At 52.3% G+C, this 15,918-nt stretch overlaps 1 protein-coding gene across 7 annotated transcripts in view; it reads left to right on the top strand.

The window, feature by feature from the left end:
• Nucleotides 1-15,918, top strand: part of RAB11FIP3 (RAB11 family interacting protein 3) — an 80,100-nt gene that overhangs the window by 46,812 nt on the left and 17,370 nt on the right. For 4 of the 7 annotated variants that reach the window (XM_053992123.1, XM_053992126.1, XM_053992125.1 and 1 more), the window contains 3 exons: nucleotides 5,554-5,741; nucleotides 11,194-11,367; nucleotides 15,545-15,679. In XM_053992123.1, coding sequence (XP_053848098.1) covers nucleotides 5,554-5,741; nucleotides 11,194-11,367; nucleotides 15,545-15,679 — 497 coding nt within the window. Of the gene's footprint in view, nucleotides 1-39; nucleotides 118-814; nucleotides 892-5,553; nucleotides 5,742-11,193; nucleotides 11,368-15,544; nucleotides 15,680-15,918 lie in introns of those variants that run through there. The other 3 variants (XM_053992129.1, XM_053992128.1, XM_053992124.1) reach the window with 3 other exon arrangements.

Below are 15,918 nucleotides of genomic sequence, written 5' to 3'. Positions count from 1 at the left end.
TCGGGGCAGCGCTGCTGAGCAGTGCCCCTCGGCTCCGAGCTCTGCGCCTCGGGAGCCATGTGGCCCGCAGCACAGCGAGGATAACCCGGGGGAAAAGGGAGAACGGGCTTTGGGAAGGTAATGGAAGGAAATCGGTGTGTTTGTGCTGGGTAGGCAGCGCTGAGGAAGCTTGATGTACGTGTGGTTTCTGCGGAGAGGAAACAGAAAACCTGAGGAAACCCTCAGAACTTGTGGGTGCTAGCGGTGCCGAGGCCTGCGTGTGCCGAGGGCTGCCATGGGGAGGGGGAAATGCCACGGATCAGCTCTCCCGCTCCCTGTTTGCAGGGACAGCTCGGCCGGGAGCTCGGGCAGGGTGGCATTGGGGTGTTTGTAAACCTCTTTTGGGGTCAGTATTGTCGCTGCCTGCCAGAGATCACCCTCAGAGTCACCAAAAGTGCTTCTGACCTGCCCCTGGCGAGCAATCCAAGCTTTATTCATCCCTCTATTTGTGCCTATAAGGAAGGAATTTGTCACTTAACGCTTAATTATTCACCAGAAACACCGGGAAGGCCGAGATAAACCGGGACAGGTCGCCTTCGGATTCAGCCTTTTTCTTTGGGGATGGATTCCTGGGAGGTGTGAGCTCCTGGAGCGGGGCTGGCCGAGCGGGGCTCCCAAAAGGAGCTTTTATTTTGGAATCCAGGGGAGCGGGAGGAGGCTGCGGTCGCCGGCAGGGAAGTGTGCCGGAGCTCCTGCTCCTTATCGGCCGCTCGGGAACAAAAGGCGCTCTGTTGGGACTCCAGCTCGCTCCTTAAGCCTCCCGGCTCCCCTGGACTTTGCCTCCCTCCTGCCTCGCAGAAGCAGCTCCCGGAGCTGGCCCTGGCTCTGGCTCTGGCCAGGATGTCTCCACAGGTGGGTTTTTGCGAGCTGACACAAAGTGAGGAGGGATTGGATTTCCAGAGGGAACGGGCTCAGCTCCGGAGGTGGCGGGAAGGGGCAGGTTGGGAATGCACCTGACTTGTTATATGGGCAGATCCACCTGATTTTTTTTTTTTTCATGGGAATGGTTTAGATTAAAAGAGGAGATATTTAGATGGGATTTTGGGAAGGAATTGTTCCCTGGGAGGGTGGAGAGGCCCTGGCACAGGGTGCCCAGAGCAGCTGTGGCTGCCCCTGGATCCCTGGCAGTGTCCAAGGCCAGGTTGGATGGGGCTTGGAGCAGCCTGGGATAGTGGAAAGTGTCCCTGTCCATGGCAGAGGTGGGACTGGGCAGAACTTTAATGCCCCTTCTAACCCAAACCATTCCACAATTCTGTGATTCCATGGGCTGTGGTGTAACCTCACACTCTTCTCTGCCCAGCTCTCCCTGGGGGAGCTGGACCAGCAGGGACAGTGCCTGCTGGTTTTTGGGGTGCTGGGGACAGCCTGCCAGGTGTGGTGTTTTGGGAGGTTGGTTTGGGGTTTGTTTTTGAGCTGGGTGAGTGTTTTCAATTTGCCCCAACAGATGCAGCACATTTCTCTTGCCCAGCCTTGATGGAGTGTAACAACCTGCACTCCAGGGGCTGAGCTGTGCAAGTTGCCTTCATCCAGGGCTGAGCAGAGGCTCCCTGGCTTCCCTGAAAAGCTGGCATTGCCTGGGTGTGTGGGAAAAGGGCAATATTGGGACCCAAAGGTGGCAGACCCCAAAGTGGCATTCCGGAGGCTGAGCTGCCCTGGGGTGTTGCAGGGCTTTGGGGCCAGCTGCATTAATGTGGGACTGTAAGCACAACTGTGTCCCTTCTCCCTGGCTCCCAGCCTGGCACTGTCATGCTGTCTGGGCCACAGGGTGTCCTTGGAGGGGGGGTTTTGTAGCTGATCTATCTCCTCTGCATCCTGTGCGCAGTCAGGGCTGGATTCTTCAGAAACAGGCTCACACTGCTGGGAAAACAAGAGCTGTTTTTCCTTTTCCTTGTCACTCACCTCCCCTCCTAACCTTCCGAGTGTTTGTGTTCAAGGACAGCAGAGCTTTGGGATGCCAGGACAGCTCCAGGGACAGCCCTGCCTGGAAGGAACCTCCCTGGGAGCCAGACTTTGCCCTCCTTTCCAAGGCAACGCCTTGGCAGAGCTTGTACTGAACCTTCTGTCCCTGCCTGGACCTTGCAGGTGATTCCCAAGAGTCCCTCTCCTCACACTGCAGCAGCTTTTTTATAAATCCATATGGTTTTATAGCACTTTACAACATCTAATTAGGTAATCTTTACTCCCATATGTCATCAGATGCCTGGGATGGATGAGCTGCTGCTGGAGAAGACTCTAAAGGCACCTCACCACCTCACCTGTCTCATCAGGGCACGTTACATCATCCCGGTGCTGATTTCACCATTTATTTCCTTTTAGAAGCAGGAGTGCTCACCTGGGCTCTCAGATCCCTGGAGTTTCCCTGAGCAGGCAGAGATACCTCTCTGTCCTGTCAGCCAGGTGTGGCTCTGGGGAAATACCTGCTGGAGGAGCTGGATTTGGGATTGGGAGCCTCTGTCAAGCCCTGATCCTGTTCCAGCTCAGAACTCTGCGTGTGCCTGAATCCCAGTTTTAATGTCTGAGGTTTGCCTGAAGCACTTCAGGGTATGTTTTATTTGATAAAAAATCAAAATGCACTGATATTGGTGATGCCAGCCCCACTCTGAACGTGGCACCCGTGTTCCTGGCAAGTCCTCTGGGGTGGGTGTAGCCCAACCTGGCTGTCCTGAGCCCATGGATGTTTTTTAAGTGTGTATTTGGCTTTTTTTAAGCTGGAAAAAAATGTTTACTTTCTGCTCACAGGAAGGCAAAGCTGGCTGAAGGAGAGCTGTGGCAGGGGGGTTTGAAGGGTCAGTGCACAAACCAGCTGCTTATGAGGCCATAAATAAGAACTTTCTGTACCCACACACTTGCCCAGGGACAGAGATTTGGCTCTGTCAGGCATTTGGCAATACCCGAACCCCCTTGGTTTGCCTGTCTCCTCCTGGCATCTCTTCTTGAGGTTTAGTTACTGATTCTGTGGTGAAATGTACAGCAAAGTTCTCCACGCTTGTGCTCAGGAGAAGGACTTTGTTTACAGTTTCAGCTGCTTTTAACTCATTGTCCACACAGGTTTAATTTTAATAGGACTTCCTTGCTTTTGAAACCTCATCTAGGCTGGTATCACAAAGGAGAAATACAATTTTTAGGTAATAAATTGATGCATATCTTTGGTGTGGCTGAAGGGCAATGGTTGATGTGCTGTGCTGGTGGCTTCTCCTACTCCAAAAGGGTTGTTCCCAAATCCAGCCTGTCCATGCATGTATTTCCCACCAATAAGGTGTTTTGGAACAATTTTGGTAGAGAAATCATAGAATAATGGAATGGTTTGGGTTGGAAGGGACCTTGAAGGTCATCCTGTTCCAACATCTGACTAAGGGCACTGTTCAGCTCCTGGTTTATTTCATGTTGAGAAGGTCAGCAGTAACCACAGCAGGGTTTCTAATCAAATTACTTGTGAATTGGAGTGTTTGGAGGTTTTTTGGCTTCTTTCAATAGTTGTCTTTACTCTGTGCTCATTATAATACTTCAATTTGCTCATTATAATACTTCAACCTGTGCTTAAATTTAAGCTTTTCCAGTGAGGAGGAGGGGGGCGGGGTTGGTATTTAAAAAGCAGCCTTTATTTTGCAGTGTGCAAGCAAAATTCTTTCCAATTTGGCACGAAATCTTTTTCAAACAGGCAAGAGGGAGGGGAATGTGCAGCTGGGGGTGGCTGCTGTCACCTCTTGGGCTTTCTCTGTCTGTGACCAAGCCAAGGCAGGTCAAGCCTCTGCTTCCCCTTGTCCCTCCTGCTGGAGCATTAATGGTGTTTCTAGAAAGTGCAGCATAAATCCAGTAAAGCACTTAAGCAAGTCCCAGCTTTAGATGTGTAAGTGGTTTTGGTGGATTTATGCTTTTTTTAAGTGGGTGGGGGATTTAGAGGCTTTTGTTTCTCTCTAGAAGACAGGCACAGGCTCTGCCCTGGTGGAGTTCACTGACTTCAGACTCCAGCCCTGTGCAGGTTTGTGTTGTGTTTAACTTCAGGGAGGTGTCCTGCAGGTGCTGGTGTCCACAGGGCAGGTGGAAGCTGAGCCAGGCTTCCAAGAGGAGCTCCTGGCTGTGTCCATCCTCCTGAGTGTGGTGGGCACAGAGGCTGGGAGAGCAAAGCAGGGCTGGACTGAGTCACTTGGCTGTTCCCAGTGGCCACATGGAGTGGGAGTTGCTGTTATCAGCTCTCTCTCCATCCCTTCGAGGCTTTCTATCCCTTTTTGCCCCTGGAAGTGTCCAAGGCCACACTGGGTGGGGCTTGGAGCAGCCTGGGGTAGTGGAATAGGCAGGGAGTGGAATGAGATGGGCTTTAAAGTCCTTTCCAATCAAAACCACTCCATGATTTTATGAATACAGTTCTTTGAGAAATGTCATTTTCTCCAGTATCTTTGGGGAAAGCCCTGAAAGCTGTTCTGTACACCCTGGCAGAGGAAAAGGGTTTTGCTTAAGTCATGCCTGCATTCAAACTGCTGCTCTTCTGCTCTGCTGCTGTGCTGGAGGGGCAGCTGAGCGCGTGGGATCCCACCAGGTGAACCTCAGGTGGAGCAAATGGCTTTCCATGAGCAGCTCTTCACCTGGAGGCCAGGCAGGAGGGCTCCCACCCCTCTGCCTGACCCCTCCAGTGACAGGGGATCAGCTGGAGCTCAGCACCGGCCATCTCAAAATTCCTTGATTTACTCCAAGGCGTGTTGGGGAAATCCCCAAATCTTAGGAGAGGGGCTGGCACTGGGAGGGGTAGCAAGAGCTTTTGGGGGGGTTCTCCTGCTGCTCCCATGGTTCTCCAGAGATCAGGATCAGAAGGGATTGTCCCTGCCTGTGTGTGGGAGCAAACAGGCAGCACTGAAGCTGAACTCCTGCCTGGGGTGCAGAACTGGAAAACTCAGTTCTCCTTGCTCGTATCACAGTCTCTTAAAACACAAACCCTGCTGCTTTCCCAAAGCCTGCTCAGTGATGGATTTGAGATGCTGCTCCAGCTGATGTGTGGAGATTTGAGTCCCTGCAAATCAGAAGCTGTAATGAAGATTTAGAAACAGTTTATTTGCTTTTGAGGGATGGAAGGTTTTACCAGAAAGGACAAAAAAAAAAAGGTGCTCCAAGAGCTAATTGGGAGTTTTGAATGGTGATTTTTGCACGAATTCAGATTAATAATAACATGTCCTCTTGGAATGGGCTGGGAGAAAGCAGCAGTGATGGGATCTGCTGAGTCAGCGGTGGGTAATCCCTCCTGCCCTGGCCAAATCCATCCTGGCTCACAACAAAACCTCCCTCCAACTCTTGTTTAGTCCCTCTTTCTGTGATCTGCTTCCCAAGCCCTGCAAAGGCTGAGGTGCACCCCGTGGTGCCCACAGAGAGCACCTGGGCCAGGGGTGATTCCAGAGGTTGGATTCCTGCGCTCAGAAATGCAACACAGCGAAAATTCCCTCATCCACGTTTTGTCCTGCTCTGCCACGAACCCACGCCAGCTGTAGGATCTTACCATTTTGCTTCTTGTGTCATTTTTTTAACCAGGCAAATGAGGTGACTGACAGTGCCTACATGGGCTCGGAGAGCACCTACAGCGAGTGCGAGACCTTCACGGATGAGGACACCAGCACCCTGGTCCAGCACGAGATGCACGACGAGGTGGAGACCGACAGCGCCATCGACTCCACCGTGCACTCGGAATTCACGGATCCCATCGAGGAGCCAGAGCATGGGTGAGGAGCAAACCTGGGGAGACACAGCCCGAGGGTTTCACATCCAGCGGGCCGAGTTTGTCTTGCTGGAACTTGGGTTGTTCTTCTGATGCCTTGGGAAGGCTGACCTAGAGCAGAGACTAGATGGAGTTGAAGAATAAAGTAGGGATTTATTAGAGGCCTCAATGGATACACCTTGGGCAGTACAAGAGCCCAGCCAGGGCTACACCTCAGGTGAACCAAAATGGTCACAAAATGCACAACTGGTCACGAGGTCTCACATTTTTGTAAGTTCTGCTCCATTTGCATATTGGAGTTAATTGTCCAATTATAGCTTCAGCCCATGAACTCCCATCCTCCTTGTTTTTCTCTCTTCAGTCCATGCTAATCTGTTCTTTGGCCTGGAATTTGGATCATTTGTCCTTGGTCCCCAGCTAGAGCAGGAATTGTTTTGTCTCCCTACTCTGTGAAGAGAGTAGTTATCCCCTAATATGAAGCCCAGACCCACACACTAAAGCAGCACAGAATCTGAAACATATAAAAGCTAAAACCTGAGGCATCACTTTGTGTTTGTAACAACGTGCAAGACCAAAATAGCTCTTCTGGAGGAATAACGAGAATAATTAGGCTGGTTTGTGTAGGCTGGTTTGGAGCCCGGCCTGGCAATCTCTTTGAGTTAATCGTTGCTTGCCTTGGGAGATCTTCTGTACCCTCATTAGCATCTTTAACCTCTAAAATAGCTTCTCAGGTGATCCAAACACCTGAAAGACTTGCAGTTTTTAATCTATCACTTAAGCCAGAAACACAACATATAATTTTCCAGTCAGGAGGGGAACTCGTTCTATTTTTGTTTTCCCTAAAAACATGCGTGTGCCCTTTGATGTGCAACCACCTCCTGTAATAACTGGTTTGAAATCTCTGCCTGGAGCACAGAAATGTGAGCCAAGATCTCCTTCCCCGGGTCTGAGCTGCTGCTGGCGAAACTGCTTGTGGGCCCACCCCATTTTTGGAGGAAAAGTGGGGTTTGGGGTGAAACTGGGATGCTGGCAGGCAGCAAGGCAGGGAAGAAGTCCTTTAGGATCAGAATCACAGAATGGTTTGGGTTGAAAGGGATGTTAAAGCTCATCTCATTCCACTCTTTGCCATGGGCAGGAACATCTTCCACTAGACCAGGTTTCTCCAAGTCCCATCCTGGATACGTCCAGGATTGGGGCAGTCACAGCTTCCCTGGAAAATCTGTACCAGTGCCAGATTAGTGCCCCAAGAACACCAATCTACACCAAAACCTCTGGAATCATCTTTGCTTAAGGTCTGTAACACACAGGATGAGGTTTGTCCCAAAACACAAGGCCCAGGGTTGGTGCTCCAGGGAGTGCTTACAGCTCCAGTGCTTTTTGGGAGCTCCAAGCTTCCCTCCCACCCCAAAATCCCATCTGGGGACGTTGGAGAGGCAGCGAGCAGCGCCGTGCCCCGGGGCTGAAAGGGTGCTGTGGATTAGAGCAGAAATGGGATTATCCAGCTGGGCTCTTCTCGCCACAGCGGGCCAGCTCAGTGACAGTTAAATTGGGAGATAATCAGCTGTGAGCTCCCTGCCAGCAGCACAGGGCCCTGCAGGGTCATGGCAGCCTGCGTGCGCTCCCGCCCGCTGGGGAAGGCAGCCTGCCTCGGATTCACCTGCCTGTAGGTACAGAACTGCCTGGGGAAACGGGGCTTGGGACATCAGCTTCTTCCCCGGGCTTGCCAGCTGTGGGGTCAGCAGGACAGGAAGGATGGGCTTGTTGGAGAGAGTCCAGAGGAAGCCACGGAGATGCTCCAAGGGCTGAAGCCCCTCTGCTCTGGAGCCAGGCTGGGAGAGCTGGGGGTGCTCACCTGGAGAAGAGAAGGCTCCAGGGAGAGCTCAGAGCCCCTTGCAGGGCCTAAAGGGGCTCCAGGAGAGCTGGAGAGGGACTGGGGACAAGGGATGGAGGGACAGGACACAGGGAATAGCTTCCCACTGCCAGAGGGCAGGGATGGATGGGATCTTGGGAAGGAATTGTTCCCTGGGAGGGTGGGCAGGCCCTGGCACAGGGTGCCCAGAGCAGCTGTGGCTGCCCCTGGATCCCTGGCAGTGCCCAAGGCCAGGCTGGATGGGGCTTGGAGCAGCCTGGGACAGTGAAAGGTGTCCCTGCCCATGGTAGGGGGTGGAATGGGTTGAGCTTTAAGGTCCTTTCAACTCAAACCATTCTGTGATTCCCTGTTTACCCTCGCTGTGGGCTTGGGAAGGTCAGATGTCCTTTGGGTGCTCTGTCCAAGCACAGTGGGGCCTCTTCCCAGATTGTTAAATGTGTGCAAATTCCAGGGAGCCAAAAACTTAGTTTGTTTTATAAATTTGAAAGATTTGAAATGGGAACCTGTGGGAGTGCTGAGGGCTGGTTTTGGTACTATCAGACCCCACACAGGAGGACACCTCTGTGCCCAGGGACAGCCAGGGAGTGCAGTCCCCCCAGCACAGCTGCTGGGCTGAATCAGAGCTTCAGCATCACTTCTCAGGAGCTCTCATACCTGAAATGGTTTGAGCTTAAAGCTTGTTTAGGCTGTGTGTAGTGAAGATTAGTTGGACTCTGGATCCTGAAACTGCCTGAGCCTCAAGGTGGGAATAGGAAATATAATTTACTGCCCAAAGCACCCAGGTTGAGGGTTTCCAGGTGCCTGATCAGATCTGCATCTGTACAGTGCTTATCAAACCACAGCCCCAAATTTAGAGTTCTGGGCTTGGATTTTGCTTCTGAATTAACAACTCCACCCCCTGGCTTCTATTCCTGGAGAGATTTCCACTGCTTTTGGTGAGGGTCTGACTCACCACAGGGATGGATGGGTTCCAGTGGATCCCACTGTGGAATATTGGTGCTTCTCAAGGGCAGGAGGAGTATGTGCAGATGCCCACAAGCTGGGCTGGATTTATTTGTGGTTAAATAGAGATCTGGAGGGTTGACATGTTTTTATTAGCGGGATAAGGGCAAATCCTTCAGATGGAACAGTTTTTTTGTCATAAATGGCTTATGTGTAATCTTTTTTTCTTTCTGGTTTAGTCCAGCAATCTGCTCATACCCCATTTCCCTCTCCTAGCCAGTGCATGGAGATAAGGGCAGAGCCAATACCAATTTCTGTAATAAGACAATATTATGATGATTTTCAGTGTAGAATTTTGGAGAGCAGAGTGTTGTTAAACCCCCCAAAACACAGAGCTGTGGCTCACAGCCCTGTGGCCACCTTCACAGCCCAGTTGTTGCAAATCCCTCCTGCCTTTTCTCCATCTTAATTTGAAAACTTCCATAGTCCTGGGCAGGAAAGAGGGCTTGGCTTGGTGGGGAGGCCCTGGCACAGGGTGCCCAGAGAAGCTGTGTCTGCCCCTGGATCCCTGGAAATGTCCAAGGCCATGTTGGACAGGGCTTGGAGCAATCTGGGGTAGTGGAAGGTATCCCTGCACATGGCAGGGGGTGGAATGAAATGGGCTTTAAAGTCCTTCCAACCCAAACCATTCCAGGATTTTGTGTCTCCATGCAGTGGAAAGACTCTACCAGGGACAATGACTCTGTGCTGAGCTGTGTCCCTTCAGGAGCAAGGGACATCCCAGGAGCTGTGCTGGGTGTGTTCAGGGTTTGCTCTGAGGCTTAACATGCTGCAGCCTTCTGTCTCTGGTGTTAAAAACACATGGAGCAGCATTCCCCACTCCAGGATTGTCACACACAGTGTTTTCCCAGATGGAGCAGGGAAAGGGCTCCTTTGTCTTGCTGGGGGTCTGTCCCAGCTGCCTGAACCCTCCTCTCCCCAACACCAATCCCCTAGGGTTATGGGGTTAAAGCCTTGAGAGGATTAGGCAGCAACAAGCAAGTGTGAGCCTGGCACGGGCTGCCGTGGAACTCACAGCATTTCGGATGGGGCTGGGACATGCCCAGCTCTTTCTCTGCCATGCCAATCACAGAAATTGGTATTTTAGTCGAGCAAGGGCTTGTCACCAACCCTGGGCACTGTCCAGCAAGTCTTGAGTGTCCCCAAATCCTGTGTTGCAGCTGCCAGTGGGAAAACTTGGTTATTGGGGGAAAAAAATCACCATAAACCTCCCAGTGGTGCCTGGGTTTTTTCTGTCCTGTCCTGCTCTGCCAAAATGGGACACATCATTCACTTGGTGGGGTGGGTTGACCCTGGCTGGACACCAGGAACCCGCCAAAGCTGCTCCATCCCTGCCCTCCAAAGATGGACAGGAAAAGAAAATATAACAAAAGGTTCATGAGTTGAGATAAGGACAGGGAGAAATCACTCATCAAATACCATCACGGGCAAAGTAGACTCAAATTGGGGATATAAATTGAATTTATTATTGACAAAATCAGAGCAGGATAATGAGAAGTAAAATCAGACCTTAAAAAAAACATTTACCCCCCATCATCCCTCCTTCCCAGTTCCCCCTCCTTCCCCCCAGTGGCACAGGGAGATGGGAGTGGGGTTGTGGTCAGTTCATCACACATTGTTCCAGCCACTGCTCAGCAAGAGGAGTCAGAGTCCTCCCTCTGCCCCAGTGTGGGCTCCCTTGCACAGGAGCCAGCTCTCCATGAACCTCTCCACCCTGAGTCCATCCCATGGGTTCTCCAGGAACTGCTGCCCCGTGTGTCACTCTGCCGTGGGGTCACTCCTTCAGGCACAGGCACTCCTTCCATCACAAAATGTGTGATGAACTGACCACAACCCCCACTCCCGTCTCCCTGTGCCACTGGGGGGAAGGAGGGGGAACTGGGAAGGAAGGATGATGGGGGGTAAATGTTTTTTAAGGTCCCCCACAGGGTCACAGATCTGACCAGAACCCTGCTCCAGCGTGGGCTCCATGGATCCCTGCCAGGACCCTGTCCCAGCACAGCTTCCCACGGGCTCACAGCCCCTCTCAGGCACCCCCTGCTCCAGGCCTGGGCTCCTGCAGGGGCTGCAGGTGCATCTCTGCACCTCTCTGCCCTCCATGGGCTGCTGGGATACAGCTGCCTCCCCATGGGCATCCCCCCCAAGGAATCTCAGGGCAATCTCAGCTCTGGTGCCCGGAGCAGCTCTTGCCCCTCTCCTGCCCTGCCCTGCAGAGCTGTTCCTCTCCAGTGTTCTCACCCCACTCTTCTCTGCACTCAGTTCACTGCCCCATCCCTTTTTTGTGTTTTCCCTCTCAAATCTGTTATCCCAGAGGTGCCACCACCATTCCTGGTAGGCCCAACCTCAGCCAGCAGCGGGTTCACCTTGGAGCCACCAGGGATGGGCTCTGCTGGATGTGGGGGAAGCTTCCAGGGATGGGCTCTGCTAGATATGGGGGAAGCTTCCAGCAGCTTCTCACAGAATCCACCACTCCCATACCGAGTGCTGTCCACACAAACCCAGTACTCTGGAAAGAGGATGTCCTGGATGCAGTGGGAAGGCTGCTGTGACCCCTCCTCTAACATCTGCCTGTCTGTTCCCACAGATCCCATCCCCACGAGCTGGCCCTGGGCTCCGAGCTCAGCCACTCCATCGTCACCGTCATCAGCGGGGAGGAGCATTTCGAGGATTACGGGGAGGGGAACGAGGCCGACCTGTTCCCGGACCCTTTGTGTAATGGGGAAAGCAGCTTTGGCAGCTCCTCCTTCCTCTCTCCCAGGTAATGCCTAGCCCTGGTGCTGCTTCACTCTGCTCTGTGGGACAGGGGTTTCCTCGGGATTTGCCAGCCGGGGGGCCTGGCAGAGTTTGGATCCAAGGGTGTAATGGGCTTGGAACTGGAAGAGGAATTCCCCCCCTCGGTGTTTCCTTTCCCTGGTCAGTGCCCATCCTATGACACCCAGCAGGAGCTGGAAGAGCTGTCTGCATTTCCAGTGGCACATGCCCTCTCCTGTTAGGGATGTGGCTCCTCAGTGAACCTTCCAGGAGAGAAAACCACCTGCAGCCTTATCCCTGATCCTGCAGAATGACTCTAATGTTTTTTCTTTTTTATTATTTTGGCCTTTGATGCAATGTTTGGTTGGATTTGCACGAGCTGCAGCAGCATTCCCTCTCTAGGGATATCTAGAGCAGAAAGCAAGCTGTAGCATTTCCTTCTTGCTTTAGGGTCTGAAACCAGGAAAAAGTCCATTTTCCAGCCCGAGCAGGGTTGGCTGAGGAGCTGGTATGGTGGTACACACCCCATCAATACTTTCTTTCTAAAGAAAATCAGTAAAAGCTGGAATATCATCCAGTGCTGCAGCCCACAAAGTGTCTGGCATGACAGGTAACACTGGGAATGTGTTCCTCCATTGGAAGCACATCTCTGCACAGGGCAGAAATGTTCCCTGCCAGCCACTGCTAAAGACAAAAATATACTTCTTTCTCTTTGGAATGACACATTTGTGTCTTTCTGCAGCCATGTAAACTTCTGAAAACTTCTTTTTTTTTCCTGTCTTCCCCTTTTCTCCCAGCTTCCCAAACCCCTTCACGGAGTTTGGACAATTCTGGTTGCACAGGGCTGGCAGGGAAGAGTAGGTCAGGGCTCATTTCTTTTTGGCTGGTGCAGCAGCAATGTTGGAGGTGTTAATAGCAAACAGGAGAGTTGCTGTAAAGAATTCCTAACCTTTTCCTTTAGCAAACCAGTGCTCCAGCACTGGGATACCCTGCAGTGGGAAGGGCACAGTCTCTGATCCTTGGCTTGCTCCGTGCAGGAATGTAGGGCTGGCTGTGCTGGTTCTGTGGCACAGGAAGAACTCTGATTAAAACCCAGCCTTGGTGTTCGTTTTTCCTTGAGGATGAGCTGCCAGCCTCATCCAGAAGGCTCCTGGCAAGAAAATACCCAGCTAAAGGAGCTTTTCAATCACTTGAACTTTTTCTTTAACATCAGGCCAGAGCTCCCAGTTTGCCCACGCTCCCAGTGTTCCAATCTTGCTCTGCCAGGGCACCATCTCTCCTCTGCTCTGTCTCTGGATCTGATCCACACCTTATCCCATCTTCCCTCTGCTGGGAGGGGCTCGCTGGGCACGTGGCCACACAGGTTGTGGTGGTTTGTGCTGGAGACTCTCTGCTGGGGCTTGCTGGAGAGGGAGGCTGGAGATAAACCCTGTAAAACCTCTGGAGTCAGGAATGTGGGGCTGTTGGAGCTGAAGGATTTCCTCATGCCTCTCAGGTCTAGCCTCCCCTTGGATTATTGCTGTGTGTGTGAAGTCCTGCCCTAAACATTCCCTGTGTCTGTGCAGCTGTTCTGACTTTGGATAGGAAGGAACAGGACACAGGGAATGGCTTCCCACTGCCAGAGATCAGGGTTAGATGGGATATTGGGAAGGAATTGTTCCCTGGGAGGGTGGGGGGGCTCTGGCACAGGGTGCCCAGAGCAGCTGTGGCTGCCCCTGGATCCCTGGAAGTGTCCAAGGCCAGGCTGGACGGGGCTTGGAGCAGCCTGGGATGGTGGAAGGTGTCCCAGCCATGGCAGGGGGTGGGGTGGGATAAGCTCTAATGTCCTTTCCCACCCAAATCATTCTGTGCCTGAGCAGCCCCAGTGTGTTTAAACACACCTGAGGGGACACAGGCTGTCCCTGGTTCCGGCTGAATGGGTTTTTTGGCTGTATTTTGAATACAAAGAACAGCATCACTTCTAAAGGGCCACATCACCACAGACCTTTCCTATGCTACAGGAGTCTCTAAATGGGAATAATTTCTAGAAATTCTCCTGCCACAACTCCAGAAGATGAACATAAACTCCAAGAGCCTTCAGGGAACACTGTGGGGTGCTTCCCTGCCCAGTCCTTGTATTCTTGTTTGTGATCCCTCCTCTTAAGTCTTCCTTTGCATATCCATCCAGTAGGAAAAGCCTCTTTGCAGCTCTCAGTGGGAAATAAAGGGAAAAGCTCCTTGTCCCCATCCCAGCCTCCAGGAAGCACCAAGGACCTGTGGAAGACAAATGTTGCTCCAGGAGATGGAGGGAGGCCCAGGGAGGCTCTGTATTGTAGAACCACAGAATCTGCTGAGCTGGAGGGGACCCATCAGCATCCTGGGGTGGGTGGAGACAGCCCAGGGCTGAGCTCTCACCCACTCCACGGGCAGGGAGCCAGGGCAGCCGGAGGCCAGGAGGATCTGCACACACCCCAGGAGCTGCCAAGCTGGCCTGGGGCGTCTCCTCCACACTTCTCTTCTCATTTTGATTACTGCTGGTTAAATTTGGGTTCCCACCTGGCTCAGGCTGCACCACCTGGGAAGGGAATGCACCCAAGAGCACCCAGAAAAGGGACATCCCTTCCCCCAGGTGCCACACAGCTGCTGTCACCTCTTCCCTGCACAAACCCTGAACCACCAACCTGTGTGCTGCTGGAGAAGGTCAGACCTGCCCTGAGGTGTAGGGGGAATGGTTTTCAATCGAATTTTTTTTCCCAGGAATGGGAAGAGATGATAATTTGGCATTTGCTGGTGTCCAGCCTGTCTGAGGGGGCTGGGAAATACTGTACAGACAGCACAGACTCCTGGGCTGGGGGCTGAGCCAGGGCACCCTTGGGATGCCCCGGGCCAGGAGTTTCTGGTGTGTTTGTGTATCCCAGGATTCACTGCCCCTTCCTGATGCCTGTTGGGTTTATCTTGCTTGTGTTTGCTCACACCTTTACCTGTCTCTCTTATCAAACTGCTTGGGTTTTTCACTATTTAACCTTTCTTTGATTCACATCTGTGGCTTCCAGAAGCACATTTTCTTAGAGGAAGGATTTGTGGAGTCTGGCCCCAAATGAACACAAACCACTTGCTGTTGAGAATCCCCTCTGTCCTGCCCAAATCATGAGGAAGTGTCTCCCAGCTTCCCAAGTCCTAGAGACCCCCATGGCCCTGCCCAAATGGCATTCCCTGCAGGAACACAGCACTACTCCTCTGGGCTGTGCTTTGGAGGAGAGAGGGCTTAAACTGCACCTGTCCATATCATCTTGGCTTAAAAACTGTTTGCAGTGAAAATCTGACTCTGTGCTTTACTAAGGTGGGTCTGCAGCAGCACAGCTGCTCTACTTTTAAAGCATCCCACTGGAAAACGGGACACTGACCAAAGGATTATGAATCCCACAATATCCTGAGTGGGAAGGGACCCACAGGGATCATCCAGGTCAGCTCCTGGCCCTGCACAGATCCCCCAACAATCCCACCCTGGGCATCCCTGGCAGCGCTGTCCAAGCACTCCTGGAGCTCTGGCAGCCTCGGGGCTGTGCCCATTCCCTGGGGAGCCTGGGCAGTGCCCAGCACCCTCTGGGGGAAGAACCTTTTCCTAAAATCCAGCCTAAACCCCCCTGAGATTCAGCCCTGGCTCACAGCACTCAGTCCTGCAGTGTGCAGGTTCATTCTGCACTTACTGAGACAAACCAGGAGCCTCCTGAGACTGATTGCCTGGAAAATCCTGCTGGAAAATGAACTTTGCAGTGGTGTAGGTTTGTGGGAAGCACTTACCTCACCTGCCCTGGGCTCTTGAGGATTGAAATTGGCTCAGGGGTTTGGAAATGTGGGCCAAGCTCAGCTGCTGGGAGTCTCTGGGAGGAGAGTGACGGAAGTGTTTCTAATTACCAACTATATAAATTCTATTGAGCAATTACAAATTATCTATTAGCTACATATTGTTATAAACTATTCTAAATTAGAAATTATATTATTTTAAGCAACCCCACATTGGCTTTAATTTGACTTTGAAAATTATAGTGGGAGGCAACCCAACCAGCCCTGAGTTTTTAATTCAAATTTCATACCTCCCACCAAAAGTTCCCCTACCTTGAGGTACCCTCAGCTTGTGGAAGCCACGGCTGCAGCTGCTCTCTGTGCTTTCTGTGCTGCTGACATGACCCTTGTGATCTCTCTAGCACCAATCCACTCGCTGTGAAACTGCACAGCATTCTCGCAGATGAAGCTTTTGAGTTTTACTGTAGCCAGTGCCACAAACAAATCAACCGCCTCGAGGATCTTTCTGCTCGCCTGAATGATCTTGAAATGAATAGGTAACCGGGCTCGTGTGCGTGGCCATCCCAGCCTGGGAAGGGTGTTCTGGCTGGGAAGGCTCTCCTTGTCCGGCACAGCTTTTCCCTCACTCCACGCTGGTGGGGAGGGGATGAGTTTCACCCGGCCACGGGAGCCTCTGCAGGTGCTCGAGGTGGTGGGGAGCTCGTGGAGGGTGAGCAGGAGGTGCCTTTAATGCAGGCAGGGGGCTGGCAGACAAGGAGAGCATTCCCTGCCCTTT

The sequence above is a fragment of the Vidua macroura genome, chromosome 16 (genome assembly GCF_024509145.1).
Source record: "Vidua macroura isolate BioBank_ID:100142 chromosome 16, ASM2450914v1, whole genome shotgun sequence".
NCBI classification, from domain to species: Eukaryota; Metazoa; Chordata; class Aves; order Passeriformes; family Viduidae; genus Vidua; species Vidua macroura.
Note: the sequence above shows the minus strand (reverse complement) of the source record. Positions and strands in the feature narration are given on the sequence as shown.